Genomic DNA, 22,118 nt, shown 5'->3' with positions numbered 1-22,118 from the left:
GATGGGTGAATGGGGGATGGGCGACAATGCTCGTGGGTATAGAAGCTGGGTTGCGCGGCGCGCGCCTCATTGCTATTCGCTGCATCCATGCACGTAGCACCCCAGAAGCACGTAGCACACGCCGCACTCAGTGCAGTTGCCTCCACGATAAGCAATTTCAATTTAGCATTTGATGCTTCATGTCTTTTGTCATTTATGTCACATTTAACGTGTGGATATATGGTCTAGGCCTACAACATGAGGCATTCAACTGTTCACATGAAATGTGAAAGTCAATCAAAAATGTGATCAAGATTTCATGGAGTTTATACCCCAAGTGCAAGATATGCGGCCTAGCCAGTCTTTACTCACTGAAAACAAACTGAAGCTCCTGAGGATACCAGCCTATATAGCTTGGGGCTATAGTGGCAGTCTGTGTCATTTGGCATCATGTCATATTTGTAGGTCAGAGATGATCATCACTAAACTATGAGTCCCTATGACCCCTGACATTTTGAAAAATAACCTTGAAATTCACCAGAAATCAAAAATGTTTTTACTTGAACCAGATTCAAATTTGCTGCATGTGCACTTCCAACCTCATCCCAGCTTATGTTCAGCCTGATGTGGACGTCAGCCTTCCTTAGCCTAATCAAAGGAAACCAGGGTGATCCCGTCAACCAAAAAAAAAAAAACAATAGGTCTACAGACGGTGGCCTTGATGGTCTCCTCTGACGGAATAAATAGTTTTGATATTGACGTCAAATCCCCGGCATGCCCAAGCATGGTCAGCTTTTTTTCCGCGTGTAATCGGGTTTTCCTTCGGCTATTTCCGTGTATGTTACACAATCCCCGCCCCACTTGATTCCAGTGTTGTTTGGGGACAGTAGGAAGATGGCGGCTGCTCCGCTATACTGTGTCTGCCGGCAGCCCTATGATGTGAGCCGGTTTATGATCGAATGTGATATCTGTAAGGACTGGTTTCACGGCAGGTATGTATATAATTGATTCCTTTAGATGGGGGAAGAGGTTGGTGTGTCTAGGTTTCGTTGGAGTTCCGCAGTTTCGGACAAATCTCGGCATGTCATGCGGTCGAACAGCAATCCTGGGGGTCTCTTCACGCGTCTTTATTGTCACAGTTACCCCTCTAGGAACTATTATGGTAACACAATCAGGAATGGATTTCAAACGTCAAATAGGTTTTAATTTTGATGGGATAAGTGGTGTTCTGTTATAATGTCATCGTCCTATGGTTTCAAGAGTCTTTACTTTATGGAATTTAATCGTCGCACGTAACATCAACGCTTGGCAAGTTAACGTAGCTAACGTTACCAAATGGCAAGTCGATAGTTGCTGGACTGTGTCAAGTTTTTGTTCATATCAGCTTGTTAGGGGAATGAGACGTCACCGAGGAGATTGACGTTTTTGTTCCTGTAGGTTGTTGATTCATGTGCTGTTTTGGAAGGATCCCTGCCGTCGATGACATCAAGATACAAACATTATCTGTCTGTATTTACATAGAAACTTACGCAAGCCAGTAGGCTGTTAAGGTTGACAGCAAGCTAGCTAGCGCTCTCGTTCGTGAACCCACGGGAAACTCGTCCACTAATGCGGGTTTCCTGTCTGGCATCTGAAAACGACTCTTCTATTGATATGGTCGCTTATGTAGATACGGTGTCGGTATGAACTACCACGGCATGTTCAAATAACATTGCCTGGGTAGGGTATACTGCTATTTTACGGGGTTCAGGGCAGGCAACCTCAGCACACCGAAATCAGTCCATACAACGTTAGCAAGTTAGCTATCTTGCTAATTTTAGTCGGATAAGTTTGTCAAAACAGATTAGGGGTAAGGTTATTCACAGAATGTGTTGGCCGCTTCGAAAGTTTGTTCTCAAATCCGTTAGGTTTACAAGTGATCACGGGAAGACATTGATAATGTCAAATATTCTCTGTTTCTTGTTGGTTTAAATCGGGGGATTTAAATGCCTGCCTTGAACAAAAGTAGACACATTGCAAAACCCATCTAGTGGACAAGAGAAGAATTACAATTTAAAGAGACATTTTCCCTACAGCACGTCGCCTATGTAGCCTACTGCAGCGACTAATGATGCCACCGATCATTCATTCGTACCATGTTTATATAGCTAGCATTTGAATGTTTGTTTTCACGAATACGTTCATGATGGACATAGTATTCTGCTGGGAAGCTTTGAAGACTCCCTATTTTTGTGTGGATGTGTTGGTTGAGAATTTGGTCAAGTAACTTCTCTATTTGACAGTTGAAATCACAGTGAATCATGTACTTGTTAGACCATGCCAGAATATACAGATTGTCTCTGTTGCACTGTGTTGTAAGGCCTTGCGTAAGCAAACGTTTCTGTCAAAACCTGGGCATGTCATGAAGAGGAACAAATACAAAGCCATTCCCAGTTATGACTAATAAGCAGTTGCACATGACTGGCTGGGCTTTGAACCAAATGGGCTTGGTGCCCCACCATTCCCAAGCTCTGTAGCCAGGTCGTAAGGGACACGTTTGATAATTGATGGCCTACAAACACACAGCGCAACGAAGAAAGGGGAGATTTTGTTCACCTTTGTGCTTTTTTCCCTCTGGTGAAAATCAAAAGCATAACAGAGGCCACTGACTCTTGATGGTCTTCAAACAACGCAGTCAGAGAGAGGGTGGAAAAAAATACAACCAATCTTGCCTAGTGACTGCGGGATTGGACGACAGCAACCGCGGGCATGATTGGATGTTGTTTCGCTGCCTTGCTAGTGCGCTCATCCCTCTCGTTTTTTAGAGGCCCCTTGTTGTGTGTGCAAGACTAGAGCCACCAAATGGGATTATCCCTCCCACCCAACCATGGCGCTGTATGATAATCAGCAGGAAACTATGGGCCTGTACGGGAGAGGCTTCAATGGGATTATCAGCCTCTTCATAACGGCTATACACAGCCTGTTCCCTGCCACGATCTAACACTTGCACTAGGCCTATGCATACATGGGCAAGGGTTGGGATCAAATCGGTGGCAGATAAGGGGAGGATAGCAGTTGGCAATCGCATAATGGGGTCCTCAAATGGAGGAACGTCTTTGTTTTTGTTGTTTTTTTTGTTTTGTGTTTTTGCTCTCTGTTGAGATTGAAATTAAATTGTTTTTCAGATAGGATGTTGCAATCTGTGAAAATTGCTCCTCTGGGCTGAAATTGCAGTTGAGCAGTTGTGATTGACTCACTGACTGTGTGACCCAAATAGCCCACTTAAGGTCATTTCTGAAGTCAAGGTATGGCATTGGCCAATTTCTTCCCTCTTTGACTCGAGTGAGTCGCCTACTGCTAAGGCAGCTAGACCGTCCTATGTCTGGCACCGCCGGGCCTGAGTCTAAAAGAGGGGTGGGGGAAGCTGAATGAGTCGCGATGCGTTGGACAGGGGGGAAGATTGATGGCATTGCTGCTGAGCCAAGTTCAATGCCCCATCCGTCTCTATCTCGATGGCTGGAAAACACACAAGACAGATGAATGTGTCTTCCTCTTCAGCGTAATAGGGTTGGCTGTATTGGGTTACGCATTCGAGTTACATTCCTATTTTCTGCCACTGTGCTCTTGCGCAAATTTGGGCCGTTTTTGTTTTTTGTCTGTGAGACTAAAAACATCATGCCTGGCTTTTTTACTTTCATCGTTGCTGGATGCTGGGGGTCAAATCATATTATTTAGTGTCTGATCAGGGTTGAAAAGTTAAGTCACATATTGATTTGGTACTTGACCTGGCTTTCAGGACCAGTGCATTGGGATATATTAGGTATTCTTTTTAGCGGTGTGTTGAAAAAAGCAATATATTGATCCAGGTTAGTGTTATATTTAGTAAGAGTTATCAGAATTGGAATTATTTTTTGCTTTTCCTTTTTTTGTTTCTTAAATTTCTTAGATATCGCATAGCACTACGCAAAAAAAAGGACAACTTATGTGTTCAGTGCTGCTCCCCAGTAAGGACTGCTAGGCTATGTGATGGAATATAAAAATAATATTTAACCATGATTGGCCTTAGTGTCAGACCTACATCTGTTATGGTGCCACGGGTGTTTGCCTATGGATAAATAGCCTCTGGTGCTTTAGGCTGCGCTTCCTGTGTGCAGTGTGGCCTATACAATCTCGCTGGAGCTTGAGGACAAGTCTGGTTTACTTCCTTCCCTTGGGCTCAGATGTCTGTCTTGTTTAACCCCTTTCTGACGGCTAGCCAAAGGTTTTGAACTCCGTTTGCACTCCCAGTTTAGGCGGGACCTGGTAATGTGGTGACAGAGTTTGTAGTCCCCCCCCCCGCCCCCTTCAAAACTAGAGTTGGCAAACCAGGTGCTCACAGCCTGAACCAACGACCAAACCTCGCAGCTCTTGTCGCAGTCAGGGGCCTGCATTTTGTGTGTTCTCTGCACTCCCTCCCCATCCCACCACACACACACACACACACACACACACACACTCACACACACACACACCCAAGTCACCACCCCTTAATTTATTTGAAAAGTGCCAGCTCCGTAATGAAGGCGTATCGGATCCCTGTGTGGGGGGTTATTTAACCCCTCGCCCAAATGGCTCGGCCCGCCCATCGCTATTGTGTTCCTCCGAGCATCTTTGGAAACAATGAGGCCTTCGCGGTGGGGCTGACTAATGTGTCACCCCGCGGCCAGAAGGAACCGGGGCCAAGGTGTCGTCGCGCCGCTATGAAGACAGCCAGCCAGCCAGAGTTCTGTGGCCTTGACGCAAAGGCCTGTGCTGTGCTGTGTTGTGCTGTGTTGTGTTGTGTTGTGCTCTCTGGCGTAGGTTGTAATCAGCTGCTTGTTCCCAGATTAGTACTGAAAACGTTAGCCACAAAACATTCGGTGAGCGTCGATAAAAGTCGATAAAACAAAAAGAGTCACAAAACATTTCATGGCAGATTTAAGTGCCTTACAGATGTTGAGTCGTCTTGTGTTTGTGTTGGTGGCCAGTATCAGTGAAGAGATTCTTTGCTTGTTATCTCCTAATTGCGGAAGAGGGTTAAAACTTGTGTTGCTGTCGTTGCCATCTGTTATTACCTTGGCCCTGGGGTGGTGGTGGTGTGGATGGAAGGTGGAGGGTGGAGGAGAGAATAACGTGTCTTAACTGGGCTAATTAGAAGAGAATGGGTCAGTCTCATCTCAGCGATGAATACCACAAGCTTTGTCCCGGTCATCGTCGAAGGGGGAAAAAAAAGAAGAAGAGAAAAAAAACGAGTGAATGCTTCGCCGCTCTGTCAGTTCCGTGTGACGCACACGGAGGACGGCATGACTCCGACCGAGAGGCAACGCTGCGCTCAGCCGGAACACTGGCCCTCTGTCTTCCCCCTCTCTCTCTCTCTCTCTTCCCCCTCTCTCTCTCTGTCTCTCCGTCCTTCTCCTCGGATTTGCGAGCCTGTTAGGTAGTTAATCAGTTACACAGGTGACACATTCGCTGACTCAGAGAGCTGCTCCTGTGGCACAGTGCCCTGTTTCCCGAGCTGTTACACAAGGGCCGAAAGGGCGGGGTGGTGTGTGTGTGTGTGGGCGGGGGGGGGGGGGGTGGAGAAGGGGGAACGACGGGCCAACTGCCTCCCTTACCTCAGCGCACTCCCGCACGTCGCCCCTGTCGGGCCCGGCATGACATAATTGCCCTTGTGACTGAAGTTTTTCTTTCTCTCTCACTCCCTCCCTCTTGCTCGCTCTCTCACACACTCTCTCACACTGTCGAATGTGCTTTCTTTCTCTTTCTTTTTTTTCTTTTTCCTAGGGTTAGGGTTCTCTCTCTGTCTCTCTCTCTCTCACACTCTCTCTCGCTCACACTCTTTTTCTCTCTGTGGCTGTGAGTGTCTGCCTGAGTAGCTCGGCCCTTGTGGCAACAGCGAGAGATGAGCGCGGAGAAGTGTTTGTGCTATTGTTTCCGCCGTCTGGGCAGGAAGTGAGCGAGTGAGTGAGCAAGCGAGCGACGCAGGGGCACTGACACTGTGCGGTGGTGGTCATTGTGTGGGACGGGCCGGGCCGCGCCGCGCCGCGTATCTTCCTCCCACAGGCCGCGGCATTATACAGCCTCCACTGCCCAGTCATTCAGCCTCCCACAGATATCCTCTGTCCTCCTCAAGATTAACCAGCTCAAGGAGCCACACTTCAGAAGTGGGCGTTTTTGCTAGGAAATAAGAGGATTAATAGAAAGTATATAATGATGTGCAATAATATGGCTTGTAGAAATGATAGCCAGGGCTGTCCCCGGTGTTCCACTGATATATTAGCTAGCTCCACAAGAAGAACAGTCATATTGCAGTGTTGTTCTTTGTATAATGAGGAAGTTATGTTGTATGTGTCCGATATAGTCAACCATGTTTTCTGTATGGATGGATTTTGTTTTTTATCCCTTTTTCTGCTGACCATTTTATGCTGAGTTATGTTATAAACATTGGCACGCCACATGTTTTAACATACAGCAACCGGGTGTGTTCTTTGCTGTTGACGAGAGATAAAAGGGAGTTCGTGGAGTCCATAGTCAGAGGTCTCGTGTCCCACGCCACCCACCAGAGGCAAAGAAGCTAACGGCTCCTGGGTGTGCTAATGGGGCTGCTTTGTTTTGGTTTACAGTTTCCTGCAATAAGAGGCAGATCAAAGCAGATAACAGTTAGAGGAATTCTCTGGCCCTGCCCCCCTCCTAACAGCTGGGGGACAGGACTGGGGCTACTTGCTAATTCTGACCCCCCCACCCCACCCCACCCCACCCCGTGTCCTTAAAAAACACTGTGTCAACAGTTTACCTCTTCGTCCTCTTCTGCCTCTGCAGAGGAAAGGGGGAAAAGCTTTGATGTTTGAGCTTTTTTTAAAGCAGTTGCTCTGACACTGACATTTATGGATGGGAGCTACTCCAAATGATGTATGACTGGAAGCACAGGTGGATTGTTTTGATTGCTCCTGTTTTAAGTGGAGTGACAGCAAAAAATTCAGCTGTCTTCTGACAAATGTTGAGTTGAATGTTTTGGTGCTTTGAGGCAGTGTCATTCCCTAAACAAAGCAGACGGTAGATTTAATTTCTTTTCTTTTTTCTTTTTTCTTTTTTAAAGTAGGCCTTTCAGATTTATTTCCCCAGCACCTTAGCATGATCGAACACAAATGAATAGGCCTGTTCATCTCCCAAACATTTGTTTATGGCGGGTTAATCCAGCTTCACTCCAGTTCTACCGGTTGGACCCCAGCTCGCTATGTGTTAGTTCCTCTCAGCTGTACTGCAAACAGGTCTGCTTGACTCACCTGCTGGTGGTCAGCTTCTGTCTGGTTCAACATTACAGTCATAGAGGAGCCTGGGTGTTCCCATCCTGAGTTGAATGTTTTGGTGCTTTGAGGCAGTGTCATTCCCTAAACAAAGCAGACGGTAGATTTAATTTCTTTTCTTTTTTCTTTTTTCTTTTTTAAAGTAGGCCTATCAGATTTATTTCCCCAGCACCTTAGCATGATCGAACACAAATGAATAGGCCTGTTCATCTCCCAAACATTTGTTTATGGCGGGTTAATCCAGCTTCACTCCAGTTCTACCGGTTGGACCCCAGCTCGCTATGTGTTAGTTCCTGTCAGCTGTACTGCAAACAGGTCTGCTTGACTCACCTGCTGGTGGTCAGCTTCTGTCTGGTTCAACATTACAGTCATAGAGGAGCCTGGGTGTTCCCATCCTGACTTGCGCGGTGATTTGATTCACGAGGCTGAGGCGGTCTGGAAACATAATATAATAGGGGACCAATTACAGAACGGGGGGGAAAGCAAGACAATGATGAACTATGCACAGACACATTTGATAGACATCCGTGGCGCCCAATGAACGGATCTGGGCATTTTTTCCAATTAACTTCATTTGAGAAGTGGTAGGCGCTAGCCAGGCTAGTCATAGTGTTTTTCACCACAAATGTACAGTGTGAACAGTGAGCTCGGTTTCACTACTTGCCAAGTACACTAGTATTATGTGAGGGTATGCTATATTTAACAGGAAATTCACAACGTTTTCAAGTCAACATCACCAGACAGCTCTGCCAGGTGACATGAGGTCATTGAACCAAGTGAACACCTGTGATTGGCTGGTATAATGTCTGAAGCACATCACTGCATTTGCTTTGACTTGTTTTGCATGTGTGGGAGAGTGATACAGGTGTATCTGTTCACTGAAGTGGTATACAAATAAACAAATACAGATAAAAGACATGTGAATGGACCCACCCACAATAGGTTGCTGGTCTCTAGACAGTCTTTTGAGGGCAGCAAGAAAAACTGCTTTAACAGGCCACATAAAAGTAGATCAAGATAACCACCCCATCAACTCTATCTTCAGACTTGTGAGCACAGGCTATATTAGGACTGAGCTAATATGTTACTGTTGTACAGGTTTTACAACAGGTTTGTTATGTAATAGGTATGCCACTGAGATGTTGCTTTGATGCACCCAATCTTGTGAAACTGCACATAGCTTCACCCAGCAGGCTAAACCATTGTGCCAAACCATTGTGCCTATAGCCTATATAGCCTAGCATGTTCCATGGGGTGGATTGTTTGACTCTGTTCATGGGAACATTTTTGACATACCAGACTGACAAAAAAAAAGTCAACAGAGGTGATTTGCAGTGCACATTGGGTATAGAAACACAAAAGAAACATACTAATTCCTCTCATTATGTTAGTAACAGGGCTCTGATCGTCAGCTGAAGAATGCCTCTGTTGATAGAGCCCTTGTGGTTTTGTGCTTCTTTTTTTGAGTGGTTGAGGTTTCGGTGATGCTTTGGTTAGAAGAAGACTTTGTGCTATAAAGTGGCTGCATATCTGCAAGAGGCTTCTTGATGGATGTGTGAGAGTTTTGCTCAACAATTTGGGCCTAGGTTTCAGTTTTGTTTCAACATCAACAGTTTTCATTGTGTAGACCTATTTCTCCTGAAGGGTGATACAAGTATCATCTGTTCTTGCTGGTTTTGCTCAGTTATGATGTCATTTAAAGATCTCACTCACTTCACTTGCTCTTTAAATGCTTTCAACTGAATGTTATTCAGGGAGAGGTACATCAGATGGATGACATTGTCAGGTTGTCAGAAGACTACCGGTAGGCTGTAGCAGTCTGCTTTGATGCATCAGGGAGAAATATAGCCTATACGGGATCTCTTTTTTTGCCAGACATTCCTTCATGTAAATATTGCATATTTCGGGTAGCCTAGCTACAGCTCAGACTCAAAGCTCTTTTAAATCCTGGCAGTATGACAAGCAGTGAGTCCAATAACAAGACGCACATGTGGAAACTGTAATCACATGATCAGGAAATGAACCGGACACACACACACACACACACACACACACACACAACAAATGAGTACCTATGTTGAAGAGGGTCCAACACGACACTTCTGCCTGTGACTGTTTGTATTCTGGCGTCTTAATGGACTGATCACTAATGAGCTGCATCTCTCACTGTTTCAGCTGTGTCCACGTGGAGGAACACCATGCGGCCGATATTGACGTCTATCACTGTCCCAACTGCGATGTCCAGCATGGACCCTCCTTGAGTAAGTGGCTCCCTTGGCTTGGCCTGACCACAGACAGACAGCGGGGGATAAATTGACCTCTGGGGAACTGATCATTTTCTGCCCTGACGCAGTGCGGCTCTGACCTCCCCCCAAAGTGCTGGGGTCAGACGGTAACAGGCTAATTGAGTGGTAGAGTAATCCCATCATTGAGTCTGTGCACAGAGTCTGTGGTTATAGCAAGCAAGGAAGAGTGTGTGTGTGTGTGTGTGTGTTTGTGTTTGTGTGTGTGCATGTGTGCGGGGAGAAGGGGGGAACGTGTGGTTGGCAGTAAGTCACTTTTGCTTCTTGATGTCGTATGTGTGCTTGAAGGAGGTGCTGGTGGTTGTAAAGTATATGTTTCAAGAGAAACAACTAAACAAAGTGTAATTTTAAGTAGCGAGACATCGTGCCCTAACATTGTTTACAACCGAACCTGTTGCAGTGAAAAAGCGCAATAACTGGCATCGCCATGACTACACGGAGCCAAGTGACGGCACCAAGCCGGTGCAGGCGGGGACGTCGGTGTTTGTGCGGGAGCTGCAGGAGAGGAGCTTTCCCAGGTAGGGGCCAGAGAGCCGTGTTTGTTTACTCAAGTGATTTCTCAGCAGTTCTGCCACATCTGCTGGTCTGGAGGAACCAAAAGTTACCGCAGTGAAATTGATTAGTTTCTTCATTATTGGAGAAAGCCACATTGAAACGGTGCTTGCATTCTGTTTGTAAAATGTGAGAGCAAAAATTGGCTACCTGTAATTTCCCAGCTATTAACCGCGGCTTATACATTGATTTTGCAACATTTCTTCAGCTATGAGGTTAATACATGGGGGCAGTTAATATGGTATCAATATGGTTTTGTTTCTTTTAACTTGCATAAAACACTGTCCTGCGGCTTATACACAGGACATTACTGTAACTCATCAGTCCTTGTAAATGTGGAGTAAAAGGAGATATCAACTAAAGCAGTGGCCTGACTTACGACCGATCACTGACTGCTCTTTTTGTGTTTTTGTGTTTCAGTGCGGATGAGATTGTCCTGAAAATGCAAGGGCATCACGTGACCCCAAAGTATTTGGAGAAGCAGGGGTTCAACCACCCCATCATGTTGCCCGAGTTTGAGGGATTGGGTCTCAAGCTGCCCCCTCCCTCCTTCTCCGTCAAAGACGTGGAGGAGTGTGTGGGTGAGGAACCGCCATCCATATGTTGAAGCTGTGTGTGGGTGTGGGCGTGTTTGTCTTTGTTTGCTTGATCTGTATTTGAATTTCTCCCAGTGCTTCATGGATGAATTAATTAATGTTTTTTTTATATAGAAAATGTTAATTAATTCAATGACTTCAATGGTGAATGTTCGGTACATAATCTGTCACATGCAAGAGTTACAGAACATGGATATCTCATGAGCAATATAGCTTTAATTTCTGGATCACTAAGCAAAAATAAAACCATGAAGACAAAGACCAATACCAGCAGGCTACAATTGATGCTTAAATTGGAAGGCTTACGCATTGGTCATCGAAGATTAATCAAAAGTCGATTGTAATCTAAGACAATAGTTGTCCGGCTTTCAAGGTCTGAAGGTTCAAGGTATTTCCTCGTCCTGTCGAGAGCCTGGTACATTCTGGCTCTTATTACGGCTCCGTTTGCGAGCGGCGAGCATCTCGAGTTCAACGCCGCCGCAGCGGCTGTGTTTTATCTCTTAAGCTCCAATTACACGCCACCCCTTCTGCTCCATTGAGCAATAAGCGCCTCTTGTTTTAAAGGAGCAGGTGTTGTGACTGGGGCGGAGGCCCCCGTGGCCAGATCGCATTACATTCTTACAGTTTGGGACACAATGGGTGGAGGGCTCGACCCTTTCTTCCTCCCTCTCCCTCTCCCTCTCCCTCTCCCTCCCTCTCTGTCTGTGTCTGTCTGTCTTTCTTCCTTGTCTTCCTCCCTCTCTGTGTCTGTCTGTCTTCCTTCCTTGTCTTCCTTCCTCCCTCTCTCTCTCTCTCTCTGTCTGTCTGTCTTTCTTCCTTGTCTTCCTCCCTCTCTCTCTGTCATCCTCTCTCGTCTTCCTCCCTCCCGCTCTCCCGCTCTCCCCTCTCTCTCTCCGTCTCTCTCTCTGTGTCTGTCTGTCTTTCTCTCTTGTCTCCCTCCCTCTCTCTCTCTCTGTCTGTCTGTCTTTCTTCCTTGTCTTCCTCCCTCTCTCTCTCTGTCATCCTCTCTTGTCTTCCTCCCTCCCGCTCTCTCTCTCTCTCCTCCTCTCTCTCTGTCTCTCTCTCTGTGTCTGTCTGTCTTTCTCTCTTGTCTCCCTCCCTCCTTGTCAGCAGAGGCGTCCGGTCCCTGTGAACTCCAGAGGCCCTTCCACCCCCCATTGTTGGTTTAGTATCCTGTCACCTGTGCTTGCCAAGACAGCCAGAAGGGAAAAAAAAGCGTAATTCGACCCCTCTGGTCGGGCTCTTAGATAGATAGATAGACTCTGGGATTGAGGTGGTGGCCTCCCAACCCCATCTGCAGGGAGGGAGAGGAGAGGAGAGGACCGTCCGTCTCTCTGGTGTAGAGGTATTCTCTCTCTCTCTCTCTCCCTCTCTCCCTCCTCCCATTCCCTCGTCGGAGATGCTTGATTAGTCAGACGTCCAGGGACTGCGGTGCTCCAAAACGCTTTCCACTGGCCCTGCCCAAGCGCTCCCTCCATCTCCAGCTGTTCCTTGTCATCAGACGCTGGCCAGCTGGGCTCTCGTGTGTTTGTGTGTGTGTGTGTGTGTGTGTGTGTGTGTGTGTGGTTTGGCGGCAGAAGAAGCAGTGGGGGGCAGGGTGATCACACAAATGCCAGCTGTCCTCTCCCTGCTTATTGGCAGCCCTGTTTCCGGTGCTCGCTCGCTCGCTCGCCCGCCCGCTTGCTTGCTTACTCGGCCCTTTGGACCGGCGGGTTTTTGATTTGCTGCCCTACAGCTGTGCGTGTCGGTCAGTCGGGCTTATCTCTCCGGCGGCCCCCAGGGCCTCCACACTCTCCCACCTCTCCACCTCTGCCGCCACTGCCTCTGCCTCCGCTCCGGCGGCTCAGGCAAGCAACCCCCACAGAGTGAGAAATTCCCCAAGGGAAGTAGCACAGCGGCGTGGAAATAACAGCTAGCTCCAAGCCCCGGCAATTAAGCAATCCCATTTACAGTCTGTAGTTAGGGAAATGGTCCCAATTTGGACTTTGCTCCATAAAGATTTCTTTTCTTTTTTTACCCTATTATTTGTGGTGTAGCTTATATTGTGTGTTCATATAGTTTAGTTAAAACTGCCTAGTGAAACCTGGGTTAAAATGGCCTACAGCTTCTGTGGTTAAAGATGCCGCAAAGCTATATTGTATTAGAATACTTGATGCTTTCAGAGGAGCATTGCAAAAATAGATGCTCAGAGAGAATCAGAATTACTCCCACGAGTCCGAAATCTCTTGACGCAGTAATCATAAACCTGTATGGAACACAATGTTACCAGCTGTTTCAACTGATCCAGAAACTTTCAAATAATTGCCGTATTGGCCTGCCAAGTCTTTTACATGTACATGGAAATGTCTCGTAGGATTTAGCAAGACATGCTAATCTCGCTTACAGCTAAAGCATAGTGAGTAAAATGAGCACTTTTGATTTTGCAGGGGGTGACAAAGTCATTGATGTCATCGACGTTGCCAGACAAGCAGACAGCAAAATGAAGCTCAAAGAGTTCGTCAAGTATTACTACCAGCCTCAGCGACCAAAAGTGTTGAACGTCATCAGCTTGGAATTCTCAGACACAAAGTAAGTCGTTGTTGCCAAACAACAATCAACTACCAAATGAACTAATGTACTATCCAGAGCTGGAAGAGCAGCACAATGTGAACGCGGGGATACTGATTGCTTCTCCATCCTCTCAGGATGTCTGACTTGGTGGTGGTACCGGATGTCGCTCAGAAGATGTCCTGGGTGGAGAACTACTGGCCGGATGATTCCTTCTTCCCCAAGCCCTTTGTGCAGAAGTATTGCCTGATGGGGGTGAAAGACAGCTACACTGACTTTCACATAGACTTTGGGGGCACGTCGGTGTGGTACCACGTCCTTTGGGTAGGAGCTTCAGAGGCCCTCTTTAGATATATGACTGCTAGCTGCTTCCTTAACTGCAATGTTATACAAGCCCTCAGACATATTTATGTTGAGATGGCAATATAAAACAGTCTGTTTATGCACACATGCCACCGTGTGTTTTGATTCGGCATGCATGTAAAGAATGAATCTGTTCCCCAGGCTGCAAGGCAGTAACAGCCCCTGTACATTGCAGGTAATATAACTCAAGTCCTCTGACTAACTGGTGTGTTTTGTCCCGGTTTATTTCCGCAGGGAGAAAAGATATTCTACTTGATCGAGCCGACCAAGGCAAACCTTGCACTTTACGAGGCATGGAGCTCCTCTGTCAATCAGAGTGAAGTATTTTTCGGGGCGAAGGTGGAGAAGTGCTACAAGTGCGTGGTGCGGCAAGGAACCACTATTCTCATTCCCACAGGTGAGCACATTTACCTCCTCCGGTCCGGTCGCTTGAATTAAGACCCAAGCACCACCTCTGGCCCTCGGCGCCAGTTCCTCGATACTAGGGGCCCTTTCGGTATTTGTGGTTGTGGAGTCCTTGCTTGACCCACGAAATGGAAAATAGTTTCTTGGAGAGAGTGAAAGAAAGATTCAAAAATCATCAAAGCAGACCCAGAGTCAAAAATAATATCAACATTTTCCCAGGGAGCTTGCCAGGAAAATTTGGCTCACTGCTCGGAGGGGGTGATGACCCTGCTCATTGCCAGGGGAATGAGAAGCATGGAAGTCTCTGCCTGGCACCAGTGTAAACACAACAGGCCCAATTGACTGTATCATAGACGTGGCTCTATCCAGTGGAAATCACTCTAGCTCAGCCCAGGAGCTTTTTTAGTTAAAGACAAACCAGGAGTGCTGTAAATAGTAGATAAGGCACTGCGGTGAGGGATATCGTGTTGCAGGAGCCGGCCTTATCACAGTTTGGGAGAGAGGGAGGCACAGGTTTGTGTTTTGGGGTGTATAAGTGAAGAGCGACAACCCACTCAGGCGTAGATCCCTCTCCCAGCCTCTGGTCACTGGTGTCTTTAGAGCATCTGGTTTCTCTCACACTCTTGCTTGTAACTTAACGCTTCACCGGAGTTCCCTTATCCAAAGCTCCTCCGTTAACGTCGAACGCCTCTAATCTGTGGCGCGTCGAACAGGACAGGGAACGAGATATCGATCAGAGGGGTTCGTTGTTGTGGGGAGAATGTGTACTCCGTCTGCATAGCTGCCGGTGAAGGTGGTGGTTGTTGTTGTTGTTGTTGTCGGATGTTAACTGTTGCTCTCTGCTGCCCCCTGCAGGATGGATCCATGCCGTTCTCACCTCTCAGGATTCTATGGCATTCGGAGGAAACTTTCTTCACAACTTAAACATAGGCATGCAGCTCAGGTAGGCTTTCTGCAGACCTTAACCTGAGAGTGAACGAATGCCTGGAAGGTCACGTAACTAAAAAAAAATACCTAGCAGCAGGTTAGTTAATAACTCTCAATGTGATTTGTACGCATCGGGCAGGTGCTATGAAATGGAACGACGTCTGAAGACCCCTGACCTCTTTAAGTTTCCCTACTTTGAGGCAATCTGTTGGTATGTGGCCAAGAATCTCCTGGAGACATTGAGAGGTAAAAACCCCAAACTAAAACACACTCTTCTGCATACATATATTGTCTTAGCGGTCATTATAGGACTACATGATCATCATGATCAGATTCATTGATACACAATCCATCAAGATTGGATTTGCTGCATAGTTCACACACATATTCGCCATGACAACAACTTCAAACACTAACAATCACACTCAAATTAAATCTCTGCTTATTATATGTATCGTGTGATTTTAACGATCAAATATTTCTCCTCAGAATTGCGAGAGGATAACTGTCCGCCCCAAGCCTACCTGGTGGAAGGGGTCAAAGCTTTAATCAGTGCACTGAAAACATGGCTTAAAAGAGAGGTATGTCTTTAATTTTAAAATGTATTTCTTAATTTCTTTATTGTTTTATTTCTTTATTTGTTGTTGTTGTTTGTTTGTTTTATGTGTGTGTGTCTGTATACCCGAATATTCAAGTTGTATTTTGTTTAATTTCAGTGTTGCCATCTGGGTAGTGGGACGGGGAGGGGAATATACTTTGTCAAATGGGTATTGTTTTCAGATGTTATGTCAAGAAAACAATAAAAACAAAGTTTGAAGAAAATAAATATACAGAGATATGACAACACAATCTACTTCTAAATACAATATGTCAGCAACTGTAACATCTGGTCAATATCACATCACATCACATCACATCACATCACATCACATCACATTATAGTCCAGGTGTGGCATATGGATAGTAGTATATTGTATTCCTGTGTGTGGATGTGGAGCACGAATGCAAACCCATCACAGGCTTCTCACTGTTGAATGCGTATGCTCTCTCCCCAGGTGACCGAGCCCACCAGTGAGGTTCCTGACCATATCAGACCACACCACCTGGTCAAGGGGCTCACCAAGGAAATCCGCTACCTGGAGGTAAGTCAACCTTTGGAGATACGGCTGGTGGGGGAATTTGAGCTGAGACACACCTGGAACCATTGAATGTGTGCGAGTGTGTGTGTGTGCGTGTGTGTGTGTGTGTGTTGTGAGGACTGAGTTGGAACTTCGTATTATGTCTGCTTGAAATGAACTAAAACCAACCAAGCCACCACAATGGACTTGTTTGGGAGCTAGTCGGGTTCCCTATCATTTGCCAGCGCTGGCATTTAATCAAAATGTCCCATGAACTTTGTTAAGGCACGTTTAGACTTGCTGTAGACAACGCGTTCGTGTACGCATCATGGCTGCCTCGCGTATTTTGCGGTAGTTTGGTGCGTCGGTCGTGCACGTCGTCGCAAGCGACCACGACGCGTCCGCGAGATGCAATACTGACAAGAAAGTAGGGGGCGATCATTGCCAAAAGAAAGTGACTGCAAGATGCATTATCGACATCAAAGCTGGGGGCAATCATGAGAGTAAACAATGGCACATGGCCACATCCACATCTGATATTAGGCTACTAGTCTCCCCCTGGTGAAGACCTCCAGTAAGGTGCGTAATGCTGCAGCGAGTCTGTACACAGGACACAGCAGGTCGCACACGGTCGCATACGCTTACGTTTGGTCTAACGGCAAGTATAATCCCAGCCTTATACCTTTTCAGGAGGACCAAGGCAGTGGCGGTGGACACAAGCCAATGAAAACTCAGGGAATTGGGGGTTGTCCCCTGACTCGCTCCACGCTCGAGCGTGGGTGCCACGCCAGGCGGGCGGCTCGGAGGCTGCGGGAGCAGCAGCAGCAGCAGCAGCACCAGGCCCCGAAGCTGTCCTCCAACCTGGACGTCCTGGAGCGGCACACGCGCGAGGTCCTGAAGAGGCTGGAGGTCGGCCCTCTGGAGGAGGTGAGCGCAGCAAGGCATCACGGGAGGGATATGGGGAGGATGGCGGATGATGGATGGCGGATGATGGATGGCAGTAATATTTGAAACATGGCCGTAATATTCTGTTTCTTGAGATCACCGAGTACTCTTGGTGCACATTTATCCCCCATCACTGGTCGTGTGTGTGGGAGTTGGGGCATCTTTGGGGTAGCTAATTTCTCAAAATGCGCATCCCAAAATGAAAAGTATGTGATCCACATGTCTTGGATTCAGTTTGGAAGTTAGCTGGATGAAGCACATGCCTTGATGAGTGAAGATCAGAGTGCAGGATTCGTTTGATGATGGTTGCCGCATGGTTTTACTGGCAATCAATGAGATGTTTTTTTTCCCCCATTTGATCCCACTGAAATCTCTTCACTCCATGTCTTGTAGGATCCAGATTTTAGCACAAGGGTGCATGGAAAGTTCAACAAAGTCTCCATGGCTTCTGCGGTCACGATCGAGAAGGGCTTGGACAATAATCTGCACCTGGTGATGAGCAATGGCAGAATTGTCAGGTGAGAAACGTCTGGCATGTAATACTGAAAGGTAGCAATAACCCTGGTATCGATGAGGCATCAGCAACATAACAAAGATAACGTGCTTCATGGACACTGCAAAAAGGCATGTCATCTATAGGTCCAAAGGGATTTATAGATCCTAATTGGCATCAATCTTCCTAGAGTCCTATTTTTGTCAGGTGACCTGCCCTGAAATCTAAAAGCTGAATCAAAATGCAGCAATTACCCTGAATTTATACGTTTTAATTTGACAGTGTCAAAGTGCAATGCTATGTTATTAGGTCAATACATTTTAGAAACTATGTTAGACAGTTTTGCTCACGGTAGTATATCTTGCCACTGCCTTTTCTAGAGCAGCCGTTGCCAAACAGGGCAGTTGGTACTTGGTACTTGGTACTTTGATCGACAGAAAAGAACATTGTGTCTGTGACTTACTCAACAGAGACCAACGGCCTCGTGGTTTAATGAAGACTTCGGTAAAGACTGAGAACGGGAATATGTTGACATACCAACTTAAGCAGGTCAAGACAGAAAGGATCGATTCGGATGAAGAGCAACATTGCTCAACAGGTAAAGGTCACAGGTCACTGGTCACAAAGGCTGTAGAAGTCCATGATATTGTGTCTAGTAGTTTGTGTTTTGAACATGAACGTGTTTGGAACATTATATTCTTGTGGTTTTTCTGATACTGAGTCATGAATCCTTGAACACCCATGAGCACTATCCTAATTTGAGATAAAACATGAGCACTATCCTAATCAGCACTGTTTTTTTCCCTACAGATACTCACACAAGTACTCAGCCAGAACTCAGGGGAGAAATGTCTGGTGTTTCGGATACCGAATCGGAGGACAGTGGAAGCACAGAGGTACTAACTGACTTATCTCATTTCCTCCCTTGTGATGAGATAAGATTTATTTGATTTAAAAGTGACATTGTTTCCTACTTTGTCACTTAAAGCGGAGGGATTCCTCCTCGGATGAAGATTCAGGGAGTTCAGAGGATGAAAAGGACGACGTGGAGGGCTCGATGGAGGACTCAGGAAGCATGATGGGGCACCAGGCTAACACAAAACACAATCATAAACACAGGCCACTCAAAAGGTAAAGCAGCAAGTTCCTGATATAGTGATGTGACCTGAGGTTACAAATACAGGGCTGTAACTATGAAAATAACAACAATAACCATAACGATAAAACTGTCCGCCTTGACCAACAATAATAACAAGTCTCTCCTTATGTTGATGAATGTGATGTCTAAAATGTAATTGATTCGGATGGCTGGTCAGTCAAAATTGCACTAAAAGTGATCAGCAACAATATCGTTCTTCATGTGGCTGCTATGTTCAGTATATGGTTCAAATCATTAAACGATTGGGTAGGCTTGGAGAGAGTTAAAGGTCTTCTCTGTGTTTCTACATCTGCAGAGAACGTCCTACCTCACCAAGCACAGAAGAAGCCATTCAGGGCATGCTGTCCATGGCTGGGCTGCTCTGCCCACAGCGGCCTGACGAGGATGGCAACTCGCAGGAGCCATGGTGGTCCCAAACGGTTCGCCTCTCGCCGGAACACCGAGACAGGCAGCCGCCGTCCGGGCCCGAGAGCAAGGTCTTCATGGACAGCCAGGGCAACAGTAGCAGCGAGGCCTGGGACCACCACGAGCTCCCGCCCAGTCCCTTGCGCCAAGAAGACAGCCCGAGGGGGGACTTCCAGTACCGGGAGAGCTCCATGTCCCCTCCCCTGCACCCTTCCAAGAGACATGCTTCCAACCCCCCTCCCATCAGCAATCAGGCTACTAAAGGTACGAGGCTGCTTTGCGTCAGCTCCTGTTTTTTTGCTGTTAGTTTATACCGGTGTGGCACCTTTTTGGCAAGACTTGCATGTTGGCCTAGCAGTCCCCTCCTAGCTCAGCAAGTAAATTATGCTGCTGCCAAACATAGAAGGCAAAGTTATGGAGACCAATGATGAAATTGTGCAGCCTGCAGTTAGGGTATTCTAATTTAGGCATTTGTCGTCGTTGCTTCCTGGTTCAAATGTTCATTTTGGCTGTTTTTCAGGCAAGCGTCCGAAGAAAGGAATGGCTACAGCTAAGCAGAGACTGGGGAAGATCCTGAAACTCAGTAGACACAATCGTCTCTTTGTGTAGTAGGAAGATTCAGAGGAGATGTCGACGGAGTAGAGCGGCGCTGTCTTTTTTGGGCTCAATGATCTGCTCATCTTTGGATTAGACACGTAGAACTTAACACACACAAAAGCCACGAAAGCTACATCTGAGGCATGCGCACCGTCTACACCCCACACATACATACACACACACACACAGACACGCACACACATACACGCACGCTCACTGTGCATGCTAATGAGACAGGGTATGTTTGATGGAAGCAAGCACATTGCTGCACCTGTTCAACACCCAGAAGGTGGAGCAAATGAAAAAAAAGAAATGATTAAAAAAAAAGAGAAAAGAAGAGGATATGTTCTCGACACTGCAGGGACCGTGGGAAATTTACAATGGTTGTGACACTTTTTGTTTTTTTCTTTTTTAATTCATGAGCTCTCCAACAATTTTTGCCCGAGATGTTGCCAAGAATAAAGGAGCCTCCTTCCACATTGGCATCACATAAGTCGAATCGTCACACCAGTTACAACCAGCCTGTATTGCATTTTTTGCATTGTTTTTTTTTTCCTCTCGTCTCCATACTATTGGAGCTTCCACTGTTTCCCTACCTCCATGACACCCTGTAGCGCCGAGGTGAGCGAGCCTCGTGCTTTTTGAGGCCAAGGACAATCAAGGACAAACTCCGCACGGAGGACAGGCTGTGTGGCCTGTTGAGGTTTAACACTGGGGTGGGGGATCACCTAGTTGTGAGGTTGGTCTCTCTCGCTTTCTCTTTCTTTCTGTCTATCTATCTCTCTATCTATCTGTCTATCTATCTATTTATCTATCTATCCACTTCTACCTTTACATCTGTCTTTAAGCTAGATAGCTGTCTGCCTGTCTCTCTCTCTCTCTCTTTCTTCACAGGGGGTCCTTCTAGACCTTGAGAAGGGAAAGGTGCTATGGTGATAAACTGGAAAATTCCTTAATGGTGCTGAAGTTTGTGTGTCCTGCGTGTGTCTCCTCTTCCCCCGCCCCCTATCTCAGTCACACCAGCAATAATGATGACCTGATGTTGAGTGGAGTGAACTTAGGTCCTAGAGGGCATTCTCATGCACTAGTCTTCCTCTGATCCGCCACTATTCACCTCTTGTAATGGAATGTACAAGTCATTTGTACACATGTATTTTTATCATTGCAGCCATCACAGTTTTTGCCGGAATGCTCTAACATTTTGCATCCGTGGAATTGTTGTGTATTTTGTTTTTATTTAAAAAAAAAAAAAAGAGTATCAAAGCCATATGTTAAATGTTTTATGAAGCAAAAATGCAGCTCAAGTCACGCCAACACAGAACCATAGATAAGTGCTTTGCTGCCCCCTGTTGGTCAGAGGAAGACCTGATGAGATTGTCATCTTTAGTATTCGTAGGGTAGGAGTTTGCTTGGTTTTAAAGGCATTAGATGATGTACAGGGATGGATGAATGATAGAGTATCCTACTTAATTTATTTGCTTCTTTTTTGGTATCTGACTTGGATCAGTTTCTTTTGATGGCTTTTCAACTGTGTATTTATTATTAAGTCCTGAATGCATCCTATATCCTCACCTCCACACTGTACAAAGTATTTTTTTGTAAATGTTGATATTATTAAACAGTTTACTTTAGCTCAACCTCTCACTACACTAAGTAAGTTTCCTTGACATTTTAAATGCCTGGCTTGATGAGGCATTAGGTATTGCTTGATTGGGCAAAACTGCAACCAAACTTAATTAGGACACAGTTGCCTGATTTGCGTGCTGAAAATTCCATTTGTATTTTCTCATTTTTATACCATGATACCATGGATGTGTTAAGGAGTGGGAAATAACTAATCTTTAATTGATTTTCAGAAAAAAGTCTTGTTACTATTTCTAAATCCATGCGCTGTCCATGATGTTTTCCTCCATCCTATCTTTTTTCTTTTGCTTATTTCTGAATTTAAGAAAAAAAAAAAAATCCAAATTATTTGATGAGATGGTATGGTGCCTAACTGCTAAGTGGGGTCTGCAGTTTGTCTCAGGGAACGAATCACAGAGCTGACATCTGATTTCATCACCAGCAATGTCCGTCTGTGTTACTATGGTTTCAGCTATCATGACGACGCTATTTACTTACCATACATATACCTTTTATGATTATGATCCTGAGCCTTGGCCAAGCTCTTGATGGAGTACTACCTAAAGACCATTTTAATACTTTAAGTGATAGTTGCTTTAAACTTACTTCGATGGCCCACATGAACTCAATATTGTATTTTCAAATATAGCAGGTTGACCTAGGTTGGTTGTACTTTGACCAAATGTTTGAGCAAAAATAAGAGACGTACCTCAATGTAAGTGTCATTTGTGATTGCATTACAACAGATGTTCTGAGTGTTTAACGCATGAGAACCCTTTTATTTTGTTGGCGAGTGGAAACAATA

At 45.9% G+C, this 22,118-nt stretch overlaps 1 protein-coding gene across 1 annotated transcript; it reads left to right on the top strand.

Moving 5' to 3' along the window:
• Positions 1-856: 856 nt before the first annotated feature.
• Positions 857-20,917, top strand: kdm7aa (lysine (K)-specific demethylase 7Aa). Its single transcript, XM_062517659.1, has 18 exons — positions 857-971; positions 9,456-9,541; positions 9,984-10,101; positions 10,556-10,716; positions 13,158-13,299; positions 13,416-13,602; positions 13,876-14,038; positions 14,902-14,989; positions 15,113-15,219; positions 15,463-15,554; positions 16,029-16,115; positions 16,782-17,018; positions 17,430-17,554; positions 18,000-18,127; positions 18,340-18,425; positions 18,518-18,660; positions 18,984-19,357; positions 19,614-20,917. The coding sequence occupies exons 1-18, from the start codon at positions 874-876 to the stop codon at positions 19,700-19,702; spliced, it is 2,511 nt and encodes an 836-aa protein (XP_062373643.1). The 5' UTR covers positions 857-873; the 3' UTR covers positions 19,703-20,917.
• Positions 20,918-22,118: the final 1,201 nt, after the last annotated feature.

The sequence above is a fragment of the Sardina pilchardus genome, chromosome 17 (assembly GCF_963854185.1).
Source record: "Sardina pilchardus chromosome 17, fSarPil1.1, whole genome shotgun sequence".
NCBI classification, from domain to species: domain Eukaryota; kingdom Metazoa; phylum Chordata; class Actinopteri; order Clupeiformes; family Clupeidae; genus Sardina; species Sardina pilchardus.
This window is presented reverse-complemented; position numbering and strand designations above follow the sequence as displayed.

Excerpts from the sequence above, each read along its gene's own strand:
- kdm7aa (XM_062517659.1), top strand. The coding sequence starts at position 874 with ATGGCGGCTGCTCCGCTATACTGTGTCTGCCGGCAGCCCTATGATGTG. Across the intron at positions 13,603-13,875 it reads TGTGGTACCACGTCCTTTGG|GGAGAAAAGATATTCTACTT; the intron begins GTAGGAGCTTCA and ends TTATTTCCGCAG. Across the intron at positions 16,116-16,781 it reads AGGAAATCCGCTACCTGGAG|GAGGACCAAGGCAGTGGCGG; the intron begins GTAAGTCAACCT and ends ATACCTTTTCAG.